Here is a 23,741-nt window from a genome sequence, read left to right as displayed (position 1 = left end):
ACTCCAACAAATCAGAAGATCACCAGGAAATGGAAAGGTTCTTAGACTCCCATCACTTACCAAAACTTAGCCCAGAGGCAACAGAAGACCTGAACAAACCTAAAACTGAGGCAGAGATCGAATCAGTGATTAAAGATCTTCCAATGAAGAAAAGCCCAGGTCCAGATGGTTTCACCCCAGAATTCTACGAAATATTCCAAGCAGAGCTAACCCCACTCCTCCACAAACTCTTCAAAGCAATGGAAAAGGAAGCAGCCCTTCCAAACTCATTCTATGAAGCCAACATAACATTAACCCCAAAACCAGGTAGAGAACTAACAGAGAAGGAAAACTACAGACCGATCTCCCTGATGATCATTGATGCTAAGATTCTCAACAAAATCCTAGCCAATAGAATCCAAAACACATCAGACAGATTATTCATCCGGACCAAGTAGGATCCATCCCTGGCATGCAGGGATGGTTCCACATTTGGAAATCCATAAATGTAATGCACCACATCCAAAAGCTGAAGAACAAAAATCATATACTAGTATCAATTGACGCATAAAAAGTTTTGACAAAATCCAACACAACTTCATGCTAAAAACCCTAACCAGGGTAGGCATAGAAGAAACAATCCACATCATAATCAAAGCAATATATGAAAAACCCAATGTCAGCATCATACTGAATGGAAAAAAACTGGAATCCTTCCCACTGAGATCTGGAATAAGACATGGATGTCCGCTATCACCACTACTATTCAACATAGTCCTAGAGGTACTTGCAGAGGCCATAAGACAAGACAAAGAAATTACAGGAATTCAAATGGGAAATGAAGAAATCAAGCTTTCACTATTCGCAGATGACATCATACATTAATAGAAAAACCAAGAGACTCAGTACAGAGACTGCTAAAACTTTTAAGAGAATATGGTAGAGAGGCAGGGTACAAAATGAATGCATAGTGTTTGTTTGCATAGTGTATGCAAACAACCCCAAGCTGGAAAAAGATCTAACCAGAAGCATACCATTCAAAATAATAGAGAAGAGTATGAAGTATCTAGGAATAAACCTCACCAAAAATGTAGGAGACCTCTTTGAAGAAAACTACAGTAAGCTTTAAAAAGTAATTGAAGAAGAATTCAAAAGATGGAGAAACATCCTATGCACCTGGATAGGTAAAATCAATATCGTCAAGATGTCCATACTACCAAAAGCAATATACACATTCAATGCAATCCCAATCAAAGCACCCAAAACATTCTTCGTAGAACTTGAAAAAATGATACAAAGGTTCATCTGGAAACACAAAAAACACGAATACCTAGAACTATCTTGAAGAATAGAAAGTTAACACGGGGAAATCACAGTTCCGGACCTCTGGACATACTATAGGGCAGTGGTTATCAAAGCAGCCTGGTACTGGCACAGAGATAGCAAGGAGGACCAATGGAGCCGAATAGAAACAACAGATGGGAACCCACGCAGATACAACCAAATAATCTTTGACAAAAAAAAAAAAAAAAAAAAAGATGACAACCCATACAAATTGGAAGCTCTGTTCAATAAATGCTGTTGGGACAACCGGTTAATAGTCTGCAGAAACAAAAAGATAGACCCATATGTCTCACCATACACTAAGATCAAATCTAAGTGGATAAAAGACCTAAACCTACATCCAGAAACCTTCAAACATTTGGAAGAAAATGTTGGAAACACCCTGCAAGATTTAGGTGTAGGCCCTGACTTCCTAAAAAGGACACCAAAAGCAATAGAAATCAAGACCAAGGTAAACAAATGGGACCTCATCAATCTAAGAAGCTTCTGCACAGCAAGGGAAACAATCAACAAAGTAAAAAAAAAAAAAACAGATTGGGAGAATCTTTGCACACTACATAGGTGATAGGGGGCTAATCTACAGAATATACAATGATCTCCAGAGAAACCAAAACACCAAAACAAACAAACCATTGAAAAAATGGGCATGGGAAATGGGCAGACATTTCACAAAGGAACAAACCCAAATGGCAAGCAAGCATATGAAAAAATGCTCAAGTTCCCTGGCAATATGGGAAATCTAAATTAAGACATCAATCAAGCATCACCTAATGCCAGTAAGAATGGCTCATATACAAAAAAACACCAACAATAGTTGCTGGCGAGGATGTGCAGAAAAGGGAACCCTTTTCCACTGCTGGTGGGACTGCATGTTGGTGCAGCCTCTATGGAAATCATTATGGAGAACACTCAAACAACTGAAAATCTGCATACCATATGATCCAGCAATAACTCCTAGGAATATATCCAAAACACCTGCTACATGAGAAACCTACATGCACCCCCATGTTCATAGCAGCACAATCAATAATTGCAAAAACTTGGAAACAACCGAAATGCCCATCAACAGAAGACTGGATAAGAAAGCTGTGGTTCATTTACTCCATGGAATACTACTCAAGTATTAAAAAAATGAAATGCAGTTCTTTGTGGCCAAATGGGCCCATTATGCTAAGGGAAATTAGCTAATCACAAAAGGTTAGATACCACATGTTTGCCTTAATTGAAGATGAAATGATGTCAATCCAAAAAACAGTACCTGTAAACTGTAATATTTTTTCAACCCCAACAGCCTGTATCTCATGCAGCAAGATATTGTGAAGTAACCAAGGAACCAACAATCAACGTTAGTCAGACTGCTTATGATCTACATTGTAAAACCTAATATACTTTTGGAAGGGGTGGGGGGATTCCCAGAGCCTATGAAACTGTCACATAACGCAAAATAATTAATAAAAAAACCTAATATACTTTTAAGACTCTATGCTATTCGGAAATGGGGCAGGGGAACAGATAAATCTTCTCTCTCCCTAGAATGTGTGAGGAAGACATGAAGTATAACCTATCAGGAACATAACAGATAACTTACAGACAACAGACTCGAATCAGCATTAGACAATAGTAAAACTACAAAGACATACAGGGGGAATCAAGAGTGATTCTGGCAAACAGGAGGTCATATGCACAAAGCAGCGGGGGACACCAGAGTGGAGCAGGTGGAGGGCAGGAGGTTTGAATCCCAACCCTGGAGACTCCCGGGTCTTCACCAAGGACTCTCAGTAAGGGGACCAAGGACTACATCCCAACTGCACAGGGGACCACGGGGAATTGGAGTGCCTTCAGAGGCCGAGAATTCTGAGGTCATCCACCCCCATTTGGATCTAACATATGGGATGGAAGAAGTCTAAATCCTTCCTTGCAGGATCCAAGGTCCTTGGAACAAAAGCCTGGAGTTCTGAGCATTCTGCAGAAACAGAACAGTAAGCTTTCTTTGGGACTAGGGAGAGGAGCTTTCTCTGGTCCTTACTTAGTTCCAACTTTGCATCCCCACCCTTGCTTGAAATGACCATCAGGGTCGCTCCGGAGCTCCCTACACCAAAACACACACACACACACACACACACACACACACACACACACACACACACACACACACACACACACACACAAATTAGAATAGATAGAGAACAACAAGGAAAGCTTAGAACCAGACAGGAAACAGCGTGCACTCACACATACCTTACTAGGTAGGACACAAAGATTAGTTACTCCCCATTAAGGTACTGGAGATTTCTCTGCACAACCCTCCTAAAACTGTTCTGCACTTCAGCTGTTGACATAGGCCTTGTTAGAGTTATAACCCAGTTTAGACTATCCTAAAACCTACCAAGTTCAGCAAAATTATGCTTCAACACTATAAACTGTTAAATACTAAAATGAAAATAGACATGAGACACCTGAATAGTACCCTATAGCCATTTTAAGGTGTATAGAATCAGGTTGTATACACTGAAAAGACAGAAGATCCTGAAAACTGTGCTTTAGCAGCTTGTATTGGTAGTTGTGGATTGCACAGCCCCATGGGATCCATGGCTCACTGCAAACTGCCCACAAGTGAGAAAAATCACAACCTTGTGAAACTGTCAGCATTCAAAACACAGTTTGGGTTTTTCAGCATGAGAAAGTCATAATCATGACCTTGAACTAGTGCAATCTGGAGATGGTATGATGTGCCTAGGTGCCCATTTTCTGTTACTGTCCCCACTAACCACCTCCACAGATGTACACACACACACAACAATATGCATGTACACATCAGGCATGTTGGAGCATCAAAAACTTGGTAGAAATTGGCACTGTCTCTTCCTTCTGTATTTCTACCATCTCCTTCTAGCCCCAGTGACGCACATGGTGAACACCATGGTCCCCTTCCTCATGTGGCATGAACGCTCTACCCATTCCATCACATCACTGGAAAGGAGCTCTGCGAGGCTGTCACTGTCACACTAACCATCCATATGGATTGTGGATGTTACCCATTACTTCAGTTTGTGACTCCCCTGCTGGCTACATTTCTATATGTCCATTAGCCTACCTGGGCTGGAAGAATTTTTTTTTAACATCCCTAATAAATAGAAATGCTCCCAAAGGGTATCTGACAAGATCAGGGAGCTCCTCAGAGAGATCATTAGAACTTTCACTGATCTTGGCAACTTGCCTGGTCCAACTATGTCTTCTTGATACCCAGCATGAAAAAAAAAGATAAAAAGAAACAGCAGGTTGAAAATCAAGAGTCTAACAGAACAAAGTGATGATATCCTCAAGGCATTGAGAAACAAGCAGATCAAATGCTACTGCATGAGCAAATGAGCAAAGAGAATAAACCAGCCAGTCACCAAAGTCAGCACACAATGAACACCACCATAATTTGCCTTGGGTTTTGTTGTGTCAATCAGAATTATTTTCCTGTGTCTATTGCATATTATTTGACAGTTGGTTTCTATGAAGTCTGATGGCTGCTGAGAGAAGGCCTTCATTTTCCCTTTGAAGTACTTCATATTTATTATTCCATTATTCTGAGTCTCTCTCTTGTGTCATAACCCCATTGGGCACTCTATCTTCCTAGTTCTCCTCTTTGCCCAACCTACACACACTCTGTCATGCACACATATTTACAGAAGTAGCCATTTCTTGGTTTTATATGAAATAATATTCTCCATGGGATGTGCCCCTCGAGACATTATGTCACAGGTATTTCTTTAAGTATGGGATGTCTTTCCTTTGTTCATGCAAGGGCTAAATGAGCAGTCACCTTACTTATTTTGTTTCTCTATCAATCGTGACATGGTCCAGGGAATAGGACTAGATAACATAAAAGAGTTTTGAAGTAAGGAAATGGCAAGAACGGGAGAAGAAATAAAATCATTAATATTCTCCAAAAACATTTTAAATAAAAGAAAGTCTCCTACATGAATTGCACAGCAACAGTTTAACATAAACATAGATTCATAAATCAGTGATGATCTGATCAGAAAATATATGACTCAGGATATTCTGGTATAGAGCAGATTCAATGTCATAATTGATTATCTTGGAATAATAATTTTCATTTAGATAGTATGTATTTATTATTAATTCATTACAATTTTGTTTGTTTAAAAATTATTAATTTAAAAATATTTTGAGATTCAACAGATTTTTAAATATATAATATTCTCTTCATATATAGAAATTCTATGCATATATAATATTCTTTCTTTACATCAGGAATATTATCTCACATCATGTGGGGTTCATGACAATGAACATAAAATGAGGAGACTAAGGTAGAGTATTCAAGACAATATTAATTCCATAGCAAATGAGTGTTACCATTTAGAGAGCAAAGTTTGAAATGTCTTCTAAGTTCTGGCACAGGTGTCTCTCTATTGGCAGAAACAGAGTGCGTCTGCACTGCACATACCGTTAAAGAGGATCACAAGAGTCAGAGACCTGAAATGTAGTGTCTGTAAAAAGCTAAGCTCCTCTGACAAGACTGGCATCCCTTATGACAGCTGCAGTTTGAGTCCCAGTTGCTCTGCTGCAGATCCAGCTTTGGGGATGCACTTGGGAAGGCAGCAGAAGCTGAACCCATGCCTCATCTGAGTGGAGACCCAGATGGAGTTCTTGGATAATGGAAAGGCAGAAGGTAACGCCAGTGTTCAGATCTCTACCCTCCACAAAGGAGACCCAGATGGAGTTCCTGGATCCTGGAAAAGTAACAGAACCTGACCCTGGTGCTTAGATCCCTGTCCTCCACATGGGAGACCCAGTTGGAGTCCTTTTCTCCTGGTTTCAGCCTGGCCAGACCTGGGTATTGGAGTGGATGGAGACACTCACTCTCTCCTTCTCTCTGTCATGCTTTCAAATGTTTAAAATGGTTCTAGGGTACTATTCATCTATCTCGTGTCTATTTTCATTTTTACATTTTTTTAATTATTTATTATTTAACTTCAGTAATTACATTGTATTATGTGACACAGTTACATAGATACTTGGGTTCTCCCCACCCCTCCCCAAACCCTCCCACCATGGTGGATTCCTCCACCTTGTTGCATAACCACAGCTCAAGTTCAGTTGAGATTTCCCCATTGCAAGCGTATACCAAACATAGAGTCCAGCATCTTATTGTTCCGTCAAGTTCAACGGCTTCTTAGGTATACCCTCTCTGGTCTGATGACAGAGCCAGCAGAGTATCATCCCAGTCAATTGAAAGCTCCAACATACCATCAGCAAAAATTTACATCATTATGGAATTAATTGACATAGTAATGAGTAACCAATATGTTAAAAGTAAATGCGGGTTCCCAGCCACCTTCTGTGACCACCTCACCTATACTTCAATTTTAGTTTATACACAACATATAACATTCAAAACATAACATGTTATACATAACATCATATCATCTTGAATTAAGGCAAACGTGGTATTTAACCTTTTGGGATTGGCTCATTTCCCTTAGCATTATGGTTTCCAGTTTGGCCCATTTGGCCACAAAGAACTGCATTTTGTTTTTTTTAATAGCTGAGTAGTATTCCATGGAGTAGATGAACCATAGCTTTCTTATCCAATCCTCTGTTGATGGGCATTTTGGTTGTTTCCATGTTTTTGCAATTACTGATTGTGCTGCTATGAACATAGGAGTGCATGTTGGTTTCTCATAGAACAAGTGTTCTGGATATATTCCTAGGAGTGCTATTGCTGGATCATACGGTATGTTGAATTTGAGTTGTTTGAATATTCTCCATACTGATTTCCATAGAGGCTGTACCAGCCTGCAGCCCCACCAGCAGTGGAGTAGGGTTCCCTTTTCCCCGCAATCTCGCCAACAAGTGTCGTTGGTGCTTTTATTCATGTGGGCCAGTCTTACTGGCGTTAGGTGGTACCTCATTGATGTTTTAATTTGGATTTCCCTTATTGCCAGGGAACTTGAGCATTTTTTCATATGTTTATTTGCCATTTGGGTTTGTTCCTTTGTGAAGTGTCTGCCCATTTCCCATGCCCATTTCTTGAGTGGGTTGCTTATTTTACATTTAGCACCAGCATCCTATTTTCAAGACACATTTAATAGTTCCATTTGGAGTCCATCTTTCATTTGGAAGTAAAGATGCGTGTTACATTGTAACTTCATATCTAAGTATGATAGTCTCTAATACACAGCTATTGTGCTTTCCCTTAAATGAAAAGTCATAAAACAAAATCAACACAAGAACTAAAATAGAAAACTTATGGCAAAGCTTTGTAGAACATTGGAATTTGAACACTGTTGGGTGTGCACCGATATTCTTTGATTTCTGTTTGACCTTCTTCATGGTATGAGTTACATGTAGGGCCCAAAATAAATTTAACTATATTAGGGTTACGTTTTATATGCCATTTGTTTAGTTTAAAAAGAAGAAGAAGAAGAAGAAGAAATCCAGCAGTGTAATATGTAGTTGACTAAATCCAGGTGCAATGGTTAGACTTTCTGAAACTAGTTGATCAAAGGTTTGAGATGACATTTTATTAATCACTGATCCATTTATATTCTCCTTATCATTTTTCAGTGCAAACTACTTGTTAAATAGTGGCACAAATAAGCCCATCAGGTAAGCATATGTGGAACTCATGTGGTTAGATATCCAAGGTAATATACTTCTCAGGGCTAATAAGAGCATCACTTAATTTCTCATAAAATAATTTAAAATATAAATAAATTTAATATTTTAAAATAAAATAATTGGATAGCATAGGAATTTAACAGTAGCCAAAGGCTTAGCATACAAATAGCCATCATATTTAACAAGTAACAAATTAGCGAAATCACAATTTCCCAGGAGTAGAAACAATAATCAAATCTCAAGATGCTCTTTCCATTCCTACATAATTTTTGTGTTCAATGTTAACTATGACATATTATGGGAAACACATGATAATTGTCTTAGGGGAACTGGCTTGTCTCACTGAGCATAACAGTTTAAGGTGCGATTGCCCCAAAGCAGGAGAAAGAGAAAGAGGATTCGCCTGAGCCCGTCATGGACTCTTGGGAACCACCTGCAAGGAAAGAGCATTCTGTCATGGCCAGAGTCCCTAGGAGCCAGCAGGTGCTTAGAGGTCAGGGAGCTGTCTAATGAGCAGGTGCCAGGAGCTGTAAGTAGCTCCCCTACTGTGTTCTCTCAGACTATGCAACCTTTGACTAGAAGCAGCCTGCTTGGTGCCTTGGGAGAAGCAGCCTGGTTTTTTCAATTGGAATCCTGAGTCTTTCTTAGGGACCAGAGCTTCCCTCCTTCTGATGTATCTGGGACTAAGCTTCAGTCTCCAGCATCCACCATCTACCATCCACTGTTCCCATACAGGTGACCCTGGCAGACACCGTGGGAGTGGTCCCAGGCTGTGGACAGAGTGTGTTCGCAGTTGTCACCAAGGAGCTGAGCTAACACACCAGAAAGTTCTAGGGTTGTTGACTCCTGTACTTAACTACTGAATACAAATGTCAGGGATTGTCAAGGGGCAAAAAATGTTGCATCTCCTAGGGCAATGGTCTGTGCTAATGAAGAAATTAGGGCAGAAAAATATCATCTCCCAGAGACAATGAGAGGCTTAAACTGCCTAGAGTGCATGGAGCCAACTTTGCAGCATTTGGAGCTCTGGGAGAGCAGAGAAGCAATTTTGTTTGTGTAGGGACATGTAGTGAAGTGAAGTCTTATTTGTTTTCTAGAGAGAGACTGGTTGTTCTCCATTCAAAACTAATTAGAGGAGGGGAAAAGAAAACCCCCTGGCCCTGAAATAGCCTCTGTGCACTGAATCACAACCGTCCTCGTTTGGGTTATAACTAACTGTCCCTGTACTGGCAGGAAAAGCCCTGGTAGGGGGAAATGTCTGCCTGGAAATCCTGATACGAACAGCTGCTGAACACACACGTCTAACAGTCTTCTCTCTGCTCTCACTTTGTGTCTCAGATGATTCAGTGTTAATGATGCAGTAAGAAGGGCTCTGTTAAAGACTGCTTGACAAATATTGCATCATCTGTGAGTTGGATACACTCAAGGCTTTCCAGTCACTCACATTTCTCCTGCGATTTCACACTTTCCTGGTGTGCTTTCAGGTGAGAGAGTCTTATTCCTGTCTTTATTGTTTTTTTACATACAAAGATTGGCCATTTTTGATAGCTTATTTTTTCTGCCATGAAGCTCTTTGATATGTACTTGGTGTGTTCTTTAGTGAAAAAAAAAAACACTGAATTTAAAAGGGAAGTTTGTTATGGTCCAGATCGTCTGGTGCAAACGTATTTTAACCCATATTTAAAAGAGGTAATCAAAAATGTGAGAACTATCTATTTTGGAAAATGCATACACAAAAATGAGTGAATCTGTTGGCTGCATTTTTAAGACATGTTGATGGACCTTCTTAGTAAAATTTAAGAGAACTTGTGAAAGCTTGTATTTTTCCGTTGTCAAATCACAAACTCACCCTGAGTTGCAAATCCACTGCAATTAAAATCTACAAAAATTTGGTTCTACACACTGAGTCTTAATAAGTCACTTTTACATATATTTCTAACCTGCTCCACATTGAGTTGTTCTTCTCATTTGACATCCTTTATGAGTCCTCTTGTATAGCTATTTGAACCATTTGCTCATAGTGATGCGCTCTGCCTCCAGTTGCATGAATTGACTAAAGATCATTTTATCTGTAATAAGCAGAATTGCATCCCAGTATCTCTTCAAAAAGCCACAAATTATATGTCGCTTCATCTCCTGCTTACCTGTTCATGCATTTCCTTGGAAAATCTATAGTGAGTGGGTAAACACTGATGAATAGAAATTTCTAGGGGGTCAAAGAATATCTCATTAAATGTCAGAAATATTTGATGCTTTAGGGAAAGCCTGAGAGTGGGAAGGAATTCTTGGTCAGTGATCCCACTGGGAAAGAGCAAAATGGGACCTGAGCCATCTCCAAATGTGGGAGCTACATTCTGAACAGGAACACATGAATTTTGGGCTTGCACTCTGTAATTTACATTCTCTATGTATAAATATGCTTCAGGTTCAAGTACATCTTCCTGAAAGTGATCTGCACCACATGAAACTCACAAACCAAACTCAGCTTTCAGAATTCCTTCTCCTGGGATTCTCAGAGGACCCAGCCCTGCAGCCACTCATCTTTGCTCTGTTCCTCTCCATGTATCTGGTCACTGTCAGTGGGAACCTGCTCATCATCCTGGCCATCCTCTCAAACTCCCACCTCCACACACCCATGTACTTCTTCCTTGCCAACCTGTCATTAGCAGATGTCGGCTTCACTACCAACACCATTCCCAAAATGTTGGTGAACATCCAGACACAGAGCCAAGCCATCAGCTATGCAGGCTGCATCACACAGATGTTCTCCTTTCTGCTGTTTGGAGGCCTGGATGACTTTCTCCTGACCGTGATGGCGTATGACCGGTTTGTTGCCATCTGTCACCCCCTGCACTATACAGTCATCATGAACTCCCAGCTTTGTGTTCAGATGGTTCTGGTGTCCTGGGTCATTGTTGTCCTGAATGGTCTTATTCAGAGCTTACTGATCCTGAGGCTGAGCTTCTGCACACACCTGGAAATCCCCCACTTCTTCTGTGAGATAAATCAGGTGGTCCACAGAGCCTGTTCTGACACATTTCTTAATGACCTCATAATGTATCTTGCAACTGTGCTGCTGGGAGGTGGTCCCCTGGCTGGGATCCTATACTCTTACTATAAGATAGTCTCCTCCATCCGTGCCATTTCATCAACTCAAGGGAAGTATAAAGCCTTTTCCACCTGTGCCTCTCACCTCTTCACCATCTCCCTATTTTATGGCACCTGCATAGGAGTGTACCTCAGTGCCGGCGCTGCCCCACATTCAGCCTCAACTGCAGCAGCCTCGGTGATGTACACAGTGGTCACCCCCATGCTGAACCCCTTCATTTACAGCATGAGGAACACAGACATGAAGAGGGCTCTGAAAAGACTGCTGTTCCATAAAATACAGTGAAACTAACTGGGTTGGTTCTGAGCAGTGTCAGTGACTTCATTTCTCAAGCCTCAATGTCAGACAGTGTGATGAATTTGTCAGAGGAGGAAGCAGAGCTTGCTTAGTCTACTCACTGCTTTGTTTCTATTATTATTATTAATAATATTAGTGTTATTATTCATTCCTCTGGATATACTTCAAATGAATGTCCCACTGCATTGCAGTGTTTGATATCTGGTATGTCAACAACTTCTTTCTGAATTTTCTTTATCCCATCTTTATTGTGAATATTGTTTCAGAAATCCAAGGGGAATCAAAAATTTCGTGGATAATGAGAGTCAATGAGGACAGTTTATGTGCTGTATTACTTTTAATTCAATGTGTATTTTTTAGAGTGCCCATACATTTTTATAATGAATTCATACAAGTTTAAATTCTATTGAACTACCACTTATATTTGCTTCTGGAATGACCTTTTTCAGTATGCATACTGATATCCAGTTGCACCAAATTTAATGCAAAGATAAGATTTCATTCTTTTGATGGCTGTGTTATTCCATGATATGTGTGTTGATGGGAATCTGTATTAGCATAGTCTTATGTATATTCTTTGAAGTGCATGAGGGTAAGTGTGTGGAATTGGAATGTCCACATTTCTCATGATATAATTCTTATCAAATATCATCTTATGTGACTATTCAACATTCTCCTTTTTAGCTTAGAAGTTTATTTTTTAGATAATATACATTTAAGAAACACAATAGTAAAAGCTTTTGATGTTTTATTCCAACCATAACAAAAAGATACATATTTTATGCTTTTTCTTATATATGATAGTTCATATATAACACATACATAAGAACAAGATATGTAAGAATGGAACTGACATCTTGTGAGTTGATTATTGTGTTAACCCTTGTCAATACTCCTGCACAGTAGTAGTCATTCTGACTTTTACTTGACGTTAAGACTATGATTAAAATATTTAAACTACATTACTGTATAAACTTGTAGAAGAAAAGGAAGAAAGGGGATATTGAGGCATGGAAATACAACTAATTTCTTCAAATTTTGTTTATGAAAATCCTGAAACCTGTTCTCTTTCTATCCATAGAAATTTAAGAAATGAAACTTTAAAAATTCAAAAGAATAACCCCGTCCATTTGTACAACTCACTTAATTCAATGTTGCTCTCCTCAGTGCTGGGATAGAAATTTTGTGAAAATACCTGTTTCTTCATTGGGGTTCTGAGAATTCTTCCTACTCCTGGTAGGAGATTGTATTATCATAAACCTGTTCTTGTAATTCATTCCATGAGACTTCTGGAAGGTGAGACACTTGAAGGCGATGATATTTTATAAAAACTTTCAGAAGAAACTGTATTTAAAAGATTTAAAATATCCACGCATAACACCTTGACAGACAGCCATGATGGCTCAAGTAGCTGTTTTTTTGCCAAGTCCGTGGGAGAGCAGAGGTGAATCCTGGCTCCTGGATCAGGAATAAACTCATCCATTGTGAGCCTCTCTCTCTGCCTCTGAAAAAGAATTTCCACATGATTCCTTTTTTAAAGTTTAACAAAACAATATTTGTAAAGCCTCCGATCTGCAGAGTTGTTGGATGTGGGAGCTGGTGTGGCCTGGAACTGGTGTGGCCTGGAGCGGTTGTCTGCCCTGAGATACCTCAAAGCAGTGTTGACAATGTGGGGGTCCCAAGAGGGTCTCTTACACCCAGGCTTAGCGGGAGATCTGGCTAGGAATAGGGCTCATGAGTGCCAGGAAAAGAGGCAAAGATTTGGAAGGTTGTAGTCCTGTTCACGGCCATCACTAGCCAGCTCTGCTCTGAATACCCACAAGAAAACATGTGTGCCCACTTGTGACCAATGCTGTTTTTGGTGGCAGCCTGGAGGGTTACTGGTACTCACTGGGGCACCATTTACTCTGTGGCATGATTTAAAGAATCTGTTAGATGCACCACAAAATGAAACAAAAAACAAAAATCCATCTAAACCAACCAACCAGCCCTCAGTTTTGCAGGCTCTAAAGACTCTATCATCTACCCATCTGTATCTAGTGATGTGATGGTGGAAGCATTGTGTCGACCTACTACAGCCACATAAACCAAAACAACCTAGAAAAATGTGACATTTTCCTGAAATCTTGCTAATTTATTGAAAAATACTGACCCTTTTGCCTTATCCCCACACTCTTTTTCTATGCTGTTTTAATCAGCATCCCCCATGTCCATCAATGCTCTATGGGGAGGACACAGACAAGATTCCTGCCTAGTGGAGAGAATGTTTCATCTTTGCCTAAATCTTCATTCATGATCTTAAACTCATAATTTATAAATCTGTGTCACAATTGCACTTTTATTTACCTGTTTGAAAAGTTAAAAGCAAATTTGTGTACCATAAATATTTTCTAAGAATGAAAAAAAATGCAATGAAAGTTCATTGTAACGGACTTGCAGTGGACCAGAACATCTGCTCATCTCAGTGACATACATTTCCACATACCCATAATAATGTTGCTCACATATCATATTTCTAGAAATTCCATGCTATTCTGAGACACATGTAAGAACCCTCTATTATGGGGTGCAGCCAGTGATGGCCAGCATCCATTGACAGTGGGCAAATGAAATTTGGCTGTGTTCTCTACCCTCTGTCCTGAAGGTGAGTCCTAAAAGCAATGTAATGTTAATTCCATCCTCAACCACTTCCCCCACATCCTAAATTAGCCATGATATTGGAAGTCCAATTAGTCTAGGTGTTTTAGCTACAAGCCCAGTTCCTGTTCCTGCCATCCCAAAAAGCACTCATCAGCTCCTTAGCCCACAACACTTAGGTATTCGCTCCTGCCCACCTGGGACTCACCTATCAACTGAGAGGGGACGGTATTGAATTGTCGTGTAACCACTCCCTTCACAAGCACCTTTAAAAGGCCCATGAAGCAGGGGCTCTCACTCTCTTTCTGGCCAGGTGCTTCCACTACGCTAGCACCTCGACTCTTTGCTGACCCAGGACAGGTAATCCCCTGAGCATGGTCCCTGTGTACTGCTTAAATGAGGCAATGGTTATAATAATGTTGTTTCTGTTTTGTGTACTATCTGGAGGTCCAAGAGGGGTGAGGCCAAGCAGAATGTGGGCAGAAAAGCCAGGGAAAGGTGAATGTCTGCAGCTTTGTAAGTGTGTCCAGGTTCTTTGTAAGTGTGTCCCGGTTATTTGTTGCATGTCTCTTAGGATAACTTATATTGCTGGGGAAGCTGGGACATAGGTCTTCAGCTTAATGGATGTTTCTTTTGGGATTATGATTGGTTGGATTATGATTGGTTGGGTTGACGTATGGACTTGTAATTTGCTATTGTGCTCTATTATCACCAAGCTTGGTTAATAAAGACTTCTTAATAAACCTTAGACATGTCTGGTATGATCTTGCTCCCACCCTGCAACACCTCATGAAAATATGGCTCATCAGGAACATACAACTCAACAGAAACTATGAATCAATGGATTATCTCAGTGACATATTTCCACTATGTCACATAAATTTTTGAACATATAACTTCATCTTATAGCTAAAATCCTCACCTTGCACGCGTAGAGATCACATATGGGCACCGGTTCTTGTCCTAGCAGCCCGCTTCCCATCCAGCTCCCTGCTTGTGGCCTGGGAAAGCAGTCAAGGATGGCCCAAACCCATGGGACCTTGTACCCGTGTGGGCAACCAGGCAGAAGCTCCTGGTTCCTGGCTTCGGGTCAGCTCAGCTTGTTGCTACATCCATTTGAGGAGTGAATCAGTAGATGGAAGCTCTTCCTCTCTGTCTCTCCTCCTCTCTGTAATAAATCTTTTAAAAAGTATGACTTTGTGAAAATATGACTCAGCAGGTTTAACTGATGTTGGCAATGTCAGAAGCCCACATGGAAGCAACTGTCTGAGTCTCAGATGCTCCATTCCTCCACTCTTGGACAATGTATCTGGGCATGATACAGATGGGTGTGGATTCCTGTCACCCAGTTGGGAGACCAGGATTGAGCTCCTGGCTTCATGGAGGCCCAGCCTTGTCTATCATGGCCCATTGGGAGTGAGCCGGACAATGGATGGTCTCTTCGTCTCTCTGACTCCCTCTCTAACTCCCTCAGTTTCTTTATCTTTTAGATGATCTTCTTTAAATTCTATTACACACACAGAGTTAAAACATTTCTTCTTTGATGGTGCTTCTCCTTTAGTTTGGCAATAAATCAAATTAGTTCTCATCTTTTCTTTTTAGAATTCTCTAGACATTTCTGAGGACCTTTTAGGCGGCTTAGTGTTACTTCAAGATATTTTAAAATATTAGTTTCCTTTGTCAAAACGTGTCCAAGGGTTGAAAATTTAGGAAGTTGAGCTTTGAGAAAAATGTAAATAGCTAAAACAATAAAAGAAAACAAAAGTACAATTACACATATATATATTTAAAATATTTTTTTAAAGATTTTATTCATTTTATTACAAAGTCAGATATGCAGAGAGGAGGAGAGACAGAGAGTAAGATCTTCCATCCGAAGCCGGGAGCCGGGAACCAGGAACCTCTTCCGGGTCTCCCAAGCGGGTGCAGGGTCCCAACGCATTGGGCCGTCCTCGACTGCTTTCCCAGGCCACAAGCAGGGAGCTGGAGGGGAAGTGGAGCTGCCGGGATTAGAACTGGCGCCTATATGGGATCCCGGGGCGTTCAAGGCGAGGACTTTAGCCACTAGGCCACGCTGCCAGGCCCTAAAATATTTTTTAAACAGGGTTAAGTTGCTTGTGTTACATATTTATTTATTTACTTGTAAGAGCTTGAACGAAAGAGTTAGAGGGAAAGAGAGAGATTTCCTATTCCCTAAGGGCCCATAACAACTGAAAGAAGACAAAATCAGAGCATATGGATGGCAGAGAGCCAAATGTGCAAGCTAGCTTCCACCTTGAACAGTAGAAAATAAACTGTGAAGAGCTTAGGTGAGGTTCCTGAAGGAACATAACCTAAAACTTTTTTATAACCTAAAACTGAAAGAACATAACCTAAAACTTTTTACATAACCTAAAACTTTTTCAAAGTCATTAAGCATTTTGAGATTATCTTGGCAAATTGGAGCATGGAGACAACACCAGTCCATCATCCTGAACCATACTGACAGCCACTCAGATCAAAGCCCAAACAGTTCAGAAAATCTACAGGCACATTCTTCCCCTGTCTCAATGACTTTCCACATTCCGCTTAAGTCTGAACCAAGTTTCCAAGTCCAAAGAGTTCTCCTCCAGGAACCAAGGATTAAATTCAACAACAACCTTAAGAAAACAATCTATCCGACCTTGGGTGAGTCTCGCCCATTTTGCTTAAGAACATGGTGCACAAGAATAGCAAACAGAGTAGACTGAGCTCATCCCATTACACTGTAATAACTTACCTCAACAGGTATTTTGGCGTCACCCGTGGCCTCCAATGGGCTTGTATTAAGGTCCCTGTTAAGGCACCAATTGTCGATGAATCTCTGAGATCAGGGCCTGAGGTGTGGTGACCAGATGGAGTAAGATCAGGACATAAGGGATGCAAGGCCAATGAAGCAATGCACACTTTATTGAACTCAACAGGTTATATATGTACTAGGCAGGTTACCTAGGCAACCATGGAAAGCCCCCTAAAGGTAGGAAACAAGGAAATGAAGCTACAGTCACTGTAACAGCAAAGGGATAAACATGTTTTTCAGGAATGGATTGTGGCAATCAAACCAATTAACTGAGGAAGGGGATAAAATCAGCTACAGGCAACTAATGAGATAGGAGGCATAAGGAGGTGCTGCTCATTCCCGGCCATGCTTGGCCAGCGAAGCAGCCACAGTCCCACACAGGAAGTCTGCTTCCTGCTAGCACTCTAAGTAAGCTGAGAGTGTCTGAGTTCTGGGATCCTAGGACATCTGATGGAATGGTTCAGAGATGCACTTCCACACTACTGCCAACTCTTAGGATACCAAATTGAATAGTATGATTTTACTTTTATTTTTTAAAATATACTTTTCACTTTTAAAATTAATTATTTTTAAAAGATATTTTAAGGAAATTATTTTCATTTGTTTAGGGCATATGGTTATTGATGTTGGATTTAAAAATATTAACTACAACGTATTAGTTACAGGCTTGATGTACCACTAACCATCATATTAAACAAGTAAAAAATTTGAGACATCAGTCTCCCAGGAGTATAATCAACAATTGCATCTCAAGATGCTCTCCCCTTTTTGTGCATAATTTTTGTATTCAGAAATTACTACAACTATTACGGGAAATACATGATAATTGTCTTAGGGAGACTGGTTTTTCTCACTGAGCAAAGCATTTTAAAGTGAGGAACTAAATGCCAGCTATTTCTGATTGCCCCAGAGCAGGAGAAAAAGAAAGAGAATTCAGCTGAGTCCATCATGGTCTCTTGGGAAACAAATGCACGAAAACGGCTTTCTGTCATTGAGTCTCTTGGGGCCCAGCAGGTACTTAGAGGTCAGGGAGCTGCCCAATGGGCGGACGCTGGGAGCTGTAAGTAGCTCCTCTGCTGTGGTCCCTCAGACTGCAACCTTGGACTAGAAGCAGCCTGCTGGTTGCATTTGCTTCCTGAGTCTGGCTCAGGGACCAGAGCTTCCCTCCTTTCCTCTACTGTGACTGGGACAGAGCTTCAGTCTGCAGCATCCACCATCCAGGGAGGAATTTGGGCATCCATACAGTCACCTTCTTCCCTAAATTTTCATACAGGTGAGCCTGGCAGTCACTGCAGGAGGGGTCCTAGACTGCGGACACAGACAGCTTTCCCTGGGGCTAACCTAGAACTGAACTAACCTGGCTAACACCTAGGATGGATCTGTATCCGTGACTGCTATACTGAACTGTTAAATGCATTTGTCAGTGATTAGCAAATGGGAGGAAAACGTTGAATCTCCTAGGGCAGTAGTCATTGCTGATGAAGAAGTGAGATAAGAAAACATCAATTCTAATAGACAATGAGATGCATAAGCTGCCTAGAGTACATATAGTCACTAAAAACCAATTAGAGAAGAGAAAATGACCACTCCTGTCCCTAGAAGCACCTCCGCAGACTGAATTACTACAGTGCCTATTCAGGCAGTGAAAAGTTGATGTAGCTGATGTCCCATATTAACAGGAAAAAAAAAACAAGTTGAGGGGAAATGTCTGCATGAAAATCCTGATAGCAGCAGCTGCTGGAACACACAGGTCTCAGGGTCTTCTGTCACTGTACTCTCACATGACCCAACTAATTAATGATGCAGGAAGAAGAGCTCTCTCAAAGACACCTGCTTGACAATTATTGCATCATCTGTGAGTTGGATATAGGCTTGCATTTCCAGCCACTTGCATTTTCTCTTGCAATTTAAGAATTTCCTGATGTGCTTTGAAGGTAACAGAGAGTTTTATTTTTTCCTGTGGTGTTATCAAGTGAGACTCTTTTGTTTTTCACTTTATTGTCTTCTTACCTACAAATACTGGCCATTGTTGATAGCTTCTTTTTCTTCCATGGAGTCCGGTGATGTATATTTGTATTGTTCTTAAGTGAAAAAAAAAAGTGTATTTAAAAGGTAAGTTTGTCATGGTCCAAAATGTCTGGTGCAAAAAAATATCTTATCCCATGCTTAGGAGACGTCATCAAAATTTGAATTTCTATTTTTCAAAATGTATGGACAAAAATTAGTGTATCATTTGACTGCATTTTCCAAGATATTTTGATGGACCCTCTAAGTGAAATTTAAGAGGACATTGGAGAGCTTGTATTTTTCTGTTGTGCAAATCAGTAACTCACCCTGGGCTCCAACTGCACTGTTACTAAATCTACAAACATTTGATTCTATAAATTGGGTCTATACAGTTTTATATATATTTCCAACCAGGTCATATTGAGCTGTTCTTATTATTTGAGATGTTTTGTGATTTTTCTTTGTTTTATGTGAGTGCATAACTGATTCAAAGTCATACCAATTCTGCCTTCAGTTACACCATTTCAGTGAGGATCACTTTAACTTTCGTAAGCAGAATTAAATCCCATTATTTTATGATTTGTGGAACCACACATTATACACTGTTTTTTCACCTGCTTTCTTGTTCATGCATTTAATGGAAAGATCAATGGTGAGTTTGTAACTACTGATGAACAGACATTTCTCATGCTGTCAAAGAGCATTTCATTAAATGTAACAATCACTTGCTGCTTTAGAGAAAATGTAGGGTTGCAAACAATCCTTGGTCAGTGATTCCAATAAAAAGGACCAAATGGGAACTAAGACATCTTGAAATGTGGAAGTTCAACCCTGAATCGGAAAACACAAATTTTAGATTTCTGCTCTGTTGGTTACATCTTATTTTGTATGCACATGATCCAGGTTCAACTACATCTTCCTGGTAGTGACTTGAAACAGATAAAACTGGAAAACCAAACTCAGCTATCATTATTCTTTCTCCTGGGATTCTCAGAGGACCCAGCACTGCAGCCACTCATCTTTGCTCTGTTTCTCTCCATGTACCTGGTCACTGTCACTGGGAACCTGCTCATCATCCTGGCCATCCTCTTAGACCCACACCTTCACATGCCCATGTACTTCTTCCTCGCCAACCTGTCCTTCTCTGACATCTGCTTCACCTCCACCACCATCCCCAAAATGCTGGTGAACATCCAGACACAGAGCCAAGCCATCAGCTATGCAGGATGCATCATACAAATGTACTTTTTTATATTCTTCATAGGATTAGAAACTTTACTTCTGACCGTGATGGCCTATGACCGGTTTGTTGCCATCTGTCACCCCCTGCACTACATGGTCACCATGAATCCCTGGCTCTGTGTGCAGCTCGTTCTGTTGTGCTGTCTCATTGGTGTTCTGAATGCCCTTATGCAGATTTTACTGGTGCTGAGACTAAGTTTCTGCATGCACCTGGAAATCCATCACTTTTTCTGTGAGATAAATCAGGTGGTCCACAGAGCCTGTTCTGACACCTTTCTCAATGACCTCATAATGTATCTTGCAGCTGTGCTGCTGGGAGGTGGTCCCCTGTCTGGGATCCTGTTCTCCTACTCCAGGATTGTCTCCTCCATCTGTACCATCTCCTCAACACAAGGGAAGTATAAAGCCTTTTCCACCTGTGCCTCTCACCTCTTCACCATCTCCCTATTTTATGGCACCTGCATAGGAGTGTACCTCAGTGCCGGCGCTGCCCCACATTCAGCCTCAACTGCAGCAGCCTCGGTGATGTACACAGTGGTCACCCCCATGCTGAACCCCTTCATTTACAGCCTGAGGAACACAGACATGAAGAGGGCTCTGAAAAGACTGCTGTTCCATAAAATACAGTGAAACTAACTGGGTTGGTTCTGAGCAGTGTCAGTGACTTCATTTCTCAAGCCTCAATGTCAGACAGTGTGATGAATTTGTCAGAGGAGGAAGCAGAGCTTGCTTAGTCTGTTCACTATCTTGGCTTTGTTTTTATAATGCATAATTCCTCTGATTACACTGCAGATAAATGACCCATTACATTGCACTGTGTTCAATTAGGTAGGTCAACACTCTTTATTTTAACTGATTAAGACTATGATTAGAAAGTTTAAATAACATTGTAGAAAAATGGAAGGAAGAGACGATTGAGGTAGTAAAATATGAGTAATTTCTTAGAATTTTATGAGGGAATTTATTAAACCTCTGCTCTTTATATCCATAAAAGGTATAAAAATAAAATTTTAAAAGGTCGTAAGAATATCACCATCCATTTGTTTAATCCATGTACATAAATGTTTCAATACTTGGTGCTGGGACAGAAATTTTGGCAAAACACTTGTATCTTCATTGGATTTCTGAGAAATATTCCTATTCCTGGTTGGACAATAAGTTATGAGAAACTTGTTCTTCCCACTATGTTTCTGGTATGAGGGAAACTTATAGCTTATGGTTGTTCTCAATAGCTTTCACAAGCCACCTATCATTGCTTAATAAAGGAGTTGGTCAGTGACACCTTTCTGGTCTTTTGTCCCAAGGCCAGGTACAATGGAAACCAAGAATTTTCTTTGTTTATGGAGAAACTTCTTTGAGGGGTACCTTTAAAAGATGCTTTCTCCAGCATTGATACGTGTCTTTTTTTCCATTCCTCCTCCTGCCACTATGGCAGAGGTCTAGGGTCTCTTTTTTCTCCACTTCTCTGACCACTATGGCAGGGGTAAGGGTCCTTTCTATCTCAGAGCCCCCTCCCATCACTAAGATGGGAGTCTCCTTTCTCAAATTCTCTAGTAAATCTTGCTTTAAAACAACAACAACAAAAAAGACTTAAATTCACCTGCATAAAATCCTGTGGAAATTCATTGTAGCTGAAGTACAAAGGAAAAGCAAATCTGATGATCTCAGTGACATACATTTACACACAACCCAATGAGTGCTGCTCACATATCAGATTTCTAGAGATGCCACATTGATTCTGAGACAAGTGTAAGAACCTTCATGAAAATATGACTCAGCCGATTCAACTAATGTTGGCAATGCCATGATCCCACATGGAAGCAACTGTCTGAGTCCCAGCATTCCCCTTCTGATCCACTCCTGGAGAATGCATCTGGGAATGCTGCAGATGTGTGTGGATTCCTGTCACCCAGCTGGGGGACCAGGATTAAGCTCCTGGCTTCATGGAGGCCCAGCCCTGGCCATTACGGACAATTAGGTGTGAGCCAGCTGATGGACGATCTCTCCATGTCTCATTCCCTCCCTTTCACTCTCGTCTTTGGTTTTTAACATAATCTCTAAAAATAGAACAAAAAATTAGCAAGTCAGTGGATTTCTTTTACTTTGTCAACTAAACCAAATTAGTTCTCATCTTTCAACCTCTCCTGCTCTGATATCTGCTTTACCCCCCACCACCACCCCAAGATGCTGATGAACATCCAGATACAGAGCAGAGCCATCAGCTATGCAGACTACATCACACAGATGTTCTGCTTCCTTCTTTTAATTGGGTTGGACAACTGCCTCCTGGTTGTGAGGGATTATGACTGCTTTGTGGCCATCTATCACCCCCTGCACTACACGGTCATCATGAACCGTTGGCTCTGTGTGCAGCTGCTTCTGGTATGCTGGACCATTAGTCTCCTGCACGCCTTGTTGCACAGCTTAATGCTTTTACCGCTGTCTTTCTGCACAGACATAGAAATCCCACACTTTTTCTGTGAGCTGGACCAGGTGGTCCACAGAACCTGTTCTGACACCTTTCTCAATGACCTGACGATCTATGGTGCATCTGTGCTGATGGGATGTGGGTTCCTTGCCAGGATTCAGTTCTCCTACTCCAAGATCATCTCCACCATCCCTGCCAGCTCGTCAGCTCAGGGCAAGTATAAAATGTTTCTACCTGTGTCTCTTACCTCTCTGTCATCTCCTTATTTTATGGCACAGGACTGGGTGTGTACCTCAGTTCTGCTACTACACACAACTCAAATTCAACAGCCATAGCCTCAGTGATGTACACCGTGGTCACCCCCATGCTAAACCCCTTCATCTACAGTCTCAGGAATGAAGACATCAAGAGGGCCCTGGGAGGAACTTTTCGGTGGAAGCCATCAACTGGCCAGGTGTCTTAGGGCTGAAGAAGTGCCAAAGATTGCAAGAATCAAAACTTCAGAGCCAGAAACCCTTACTAGAGGATCCATGTTCAAAACCACAATTGTCTCCTCTCTTTCTATCCTGGATTTTCCCATTATGGTGATTTCAAACTCAGTACCACTCATGGAACTCACTAACCTTCCTCCATTCTCCACCACTGACATTTTCCTCAAATCACTTCCTAACATTGAATCAGAACTATTTGGAAACTCCCATTTGGCTTGTGGCACTGTGACAATATTCTAAGCATGCTTCCCTTCTTGTCTGTTGTACTGGGTAGCACCTTGTAACTGAAATACTCCTAATGTCAGAATAAATATAAGAAATGCTAGCTTATTTCCATGACTTGCAGCACATGAACATCTAAAACCAGTTTATTTAATGCCCTGATTCACATGCCTTTTGCTACTTTCATGCCTTGTCCTAATTATGTGGGGTGTAATGCATTTGTGTGTTTGATGTGTTGTCATTTTGTTTGAGTCTCAATTTCTGGGCCCTGGATCTATTTGAGGTGTTTGTACTCCGTGACCATCCCAGATGCCATAGGAACAGGTTTCCACACCTTTCTTAGGCAAATACATTTGCACTTTGAAATGTTACCTATACTATATTCTTTATTTTGAAGCTTTTTCCATTGGAAACACACATTTATAGAAAGAAGGATATACAGAAAGATCTTCCTTCAGCTGCTTCACTTCCAAGTGGTCGCAACGGTCATACCTGTGCCCATCCAAAGCCAACAGCCAGTAGCCTTCT

The 23,741-nt window shown here is 40.8% G+C and overlaps 3 protein-coding genes across 3 annotated transcripts; all 3 read left to right on the top strand.

Moving 5' to 3' along the window:
• Positions 1 to 10,423: 10,423 nt before the first annotated feature.
• On the top strand, positions 10,424 to 11,356 carry LOC101535982 (olfactory receptor 7A10-like). Its single transcript, XM_058678168.1, has one exon. The coding sequence runs from the start codon at positions 10,424 to 10,426 to the stop codon at positions 11,354 to 11,356; it is 933 nt and encodes a 310-aa protein (XP_058534151.1).
• An 8,368-nt stretch (positions 11,357 to 19,724) lies between these two features.
• LOC101535747 (olfactory receptor 7A10-like) lies at positions 19,725 to 20,702 on the top strand. Its single transcript, XM_004599459.4, has one exon. The coding sequence runs from the start codon at positions 19,725 to 19,727 to the stop codon at positions 20,700 to 20,702; it is 978 nt and encodes a 325-aa protein (XP_004599516.4).
• Positions 20,703 to 22,256: 1,554 nt separating this feature from the next.
• LOC131482764 (olfactory receptor 7A17-like) lies at positions 22,257 to 22,963 on the top strand. Its single transcript, XM_058678167.1, has 2 exons — positions 22,257 to 22,713; positions 22,779 to 22,963. The coding sequence occupies exons 1-2, from the start codon at positions 22,257 to 22,259 to the stop codon at positions 22,961 to 22,963; spliced, it is 642 nt and encodes a 213-aa protein (XP_058534150.1).
• Positions 22,964 to 23,741: the final 778 nt, after the last annotated feature.

This window comes from Ochotona princeps, chromosome 20 (genome assembly GCF_030435755.1).
Source record: "Ochotona princeps isolate mOchPri1 chromosome 20, mOchPri1.hap1, whole genome shotgun sequence".
In the NCBI taxonomy this organism is placed as follows: domain Eukaryota; kingdom Metazoa; phylum Chordata; class Mammalia; order Lagomorpha; family Ochotonidae; genus Ochotona; species Ochotona princeps.
Note: the sequence above shows the minus strand (reverse complement) of the source record. Positions and strands in the feature narration are given on the sequence as shown.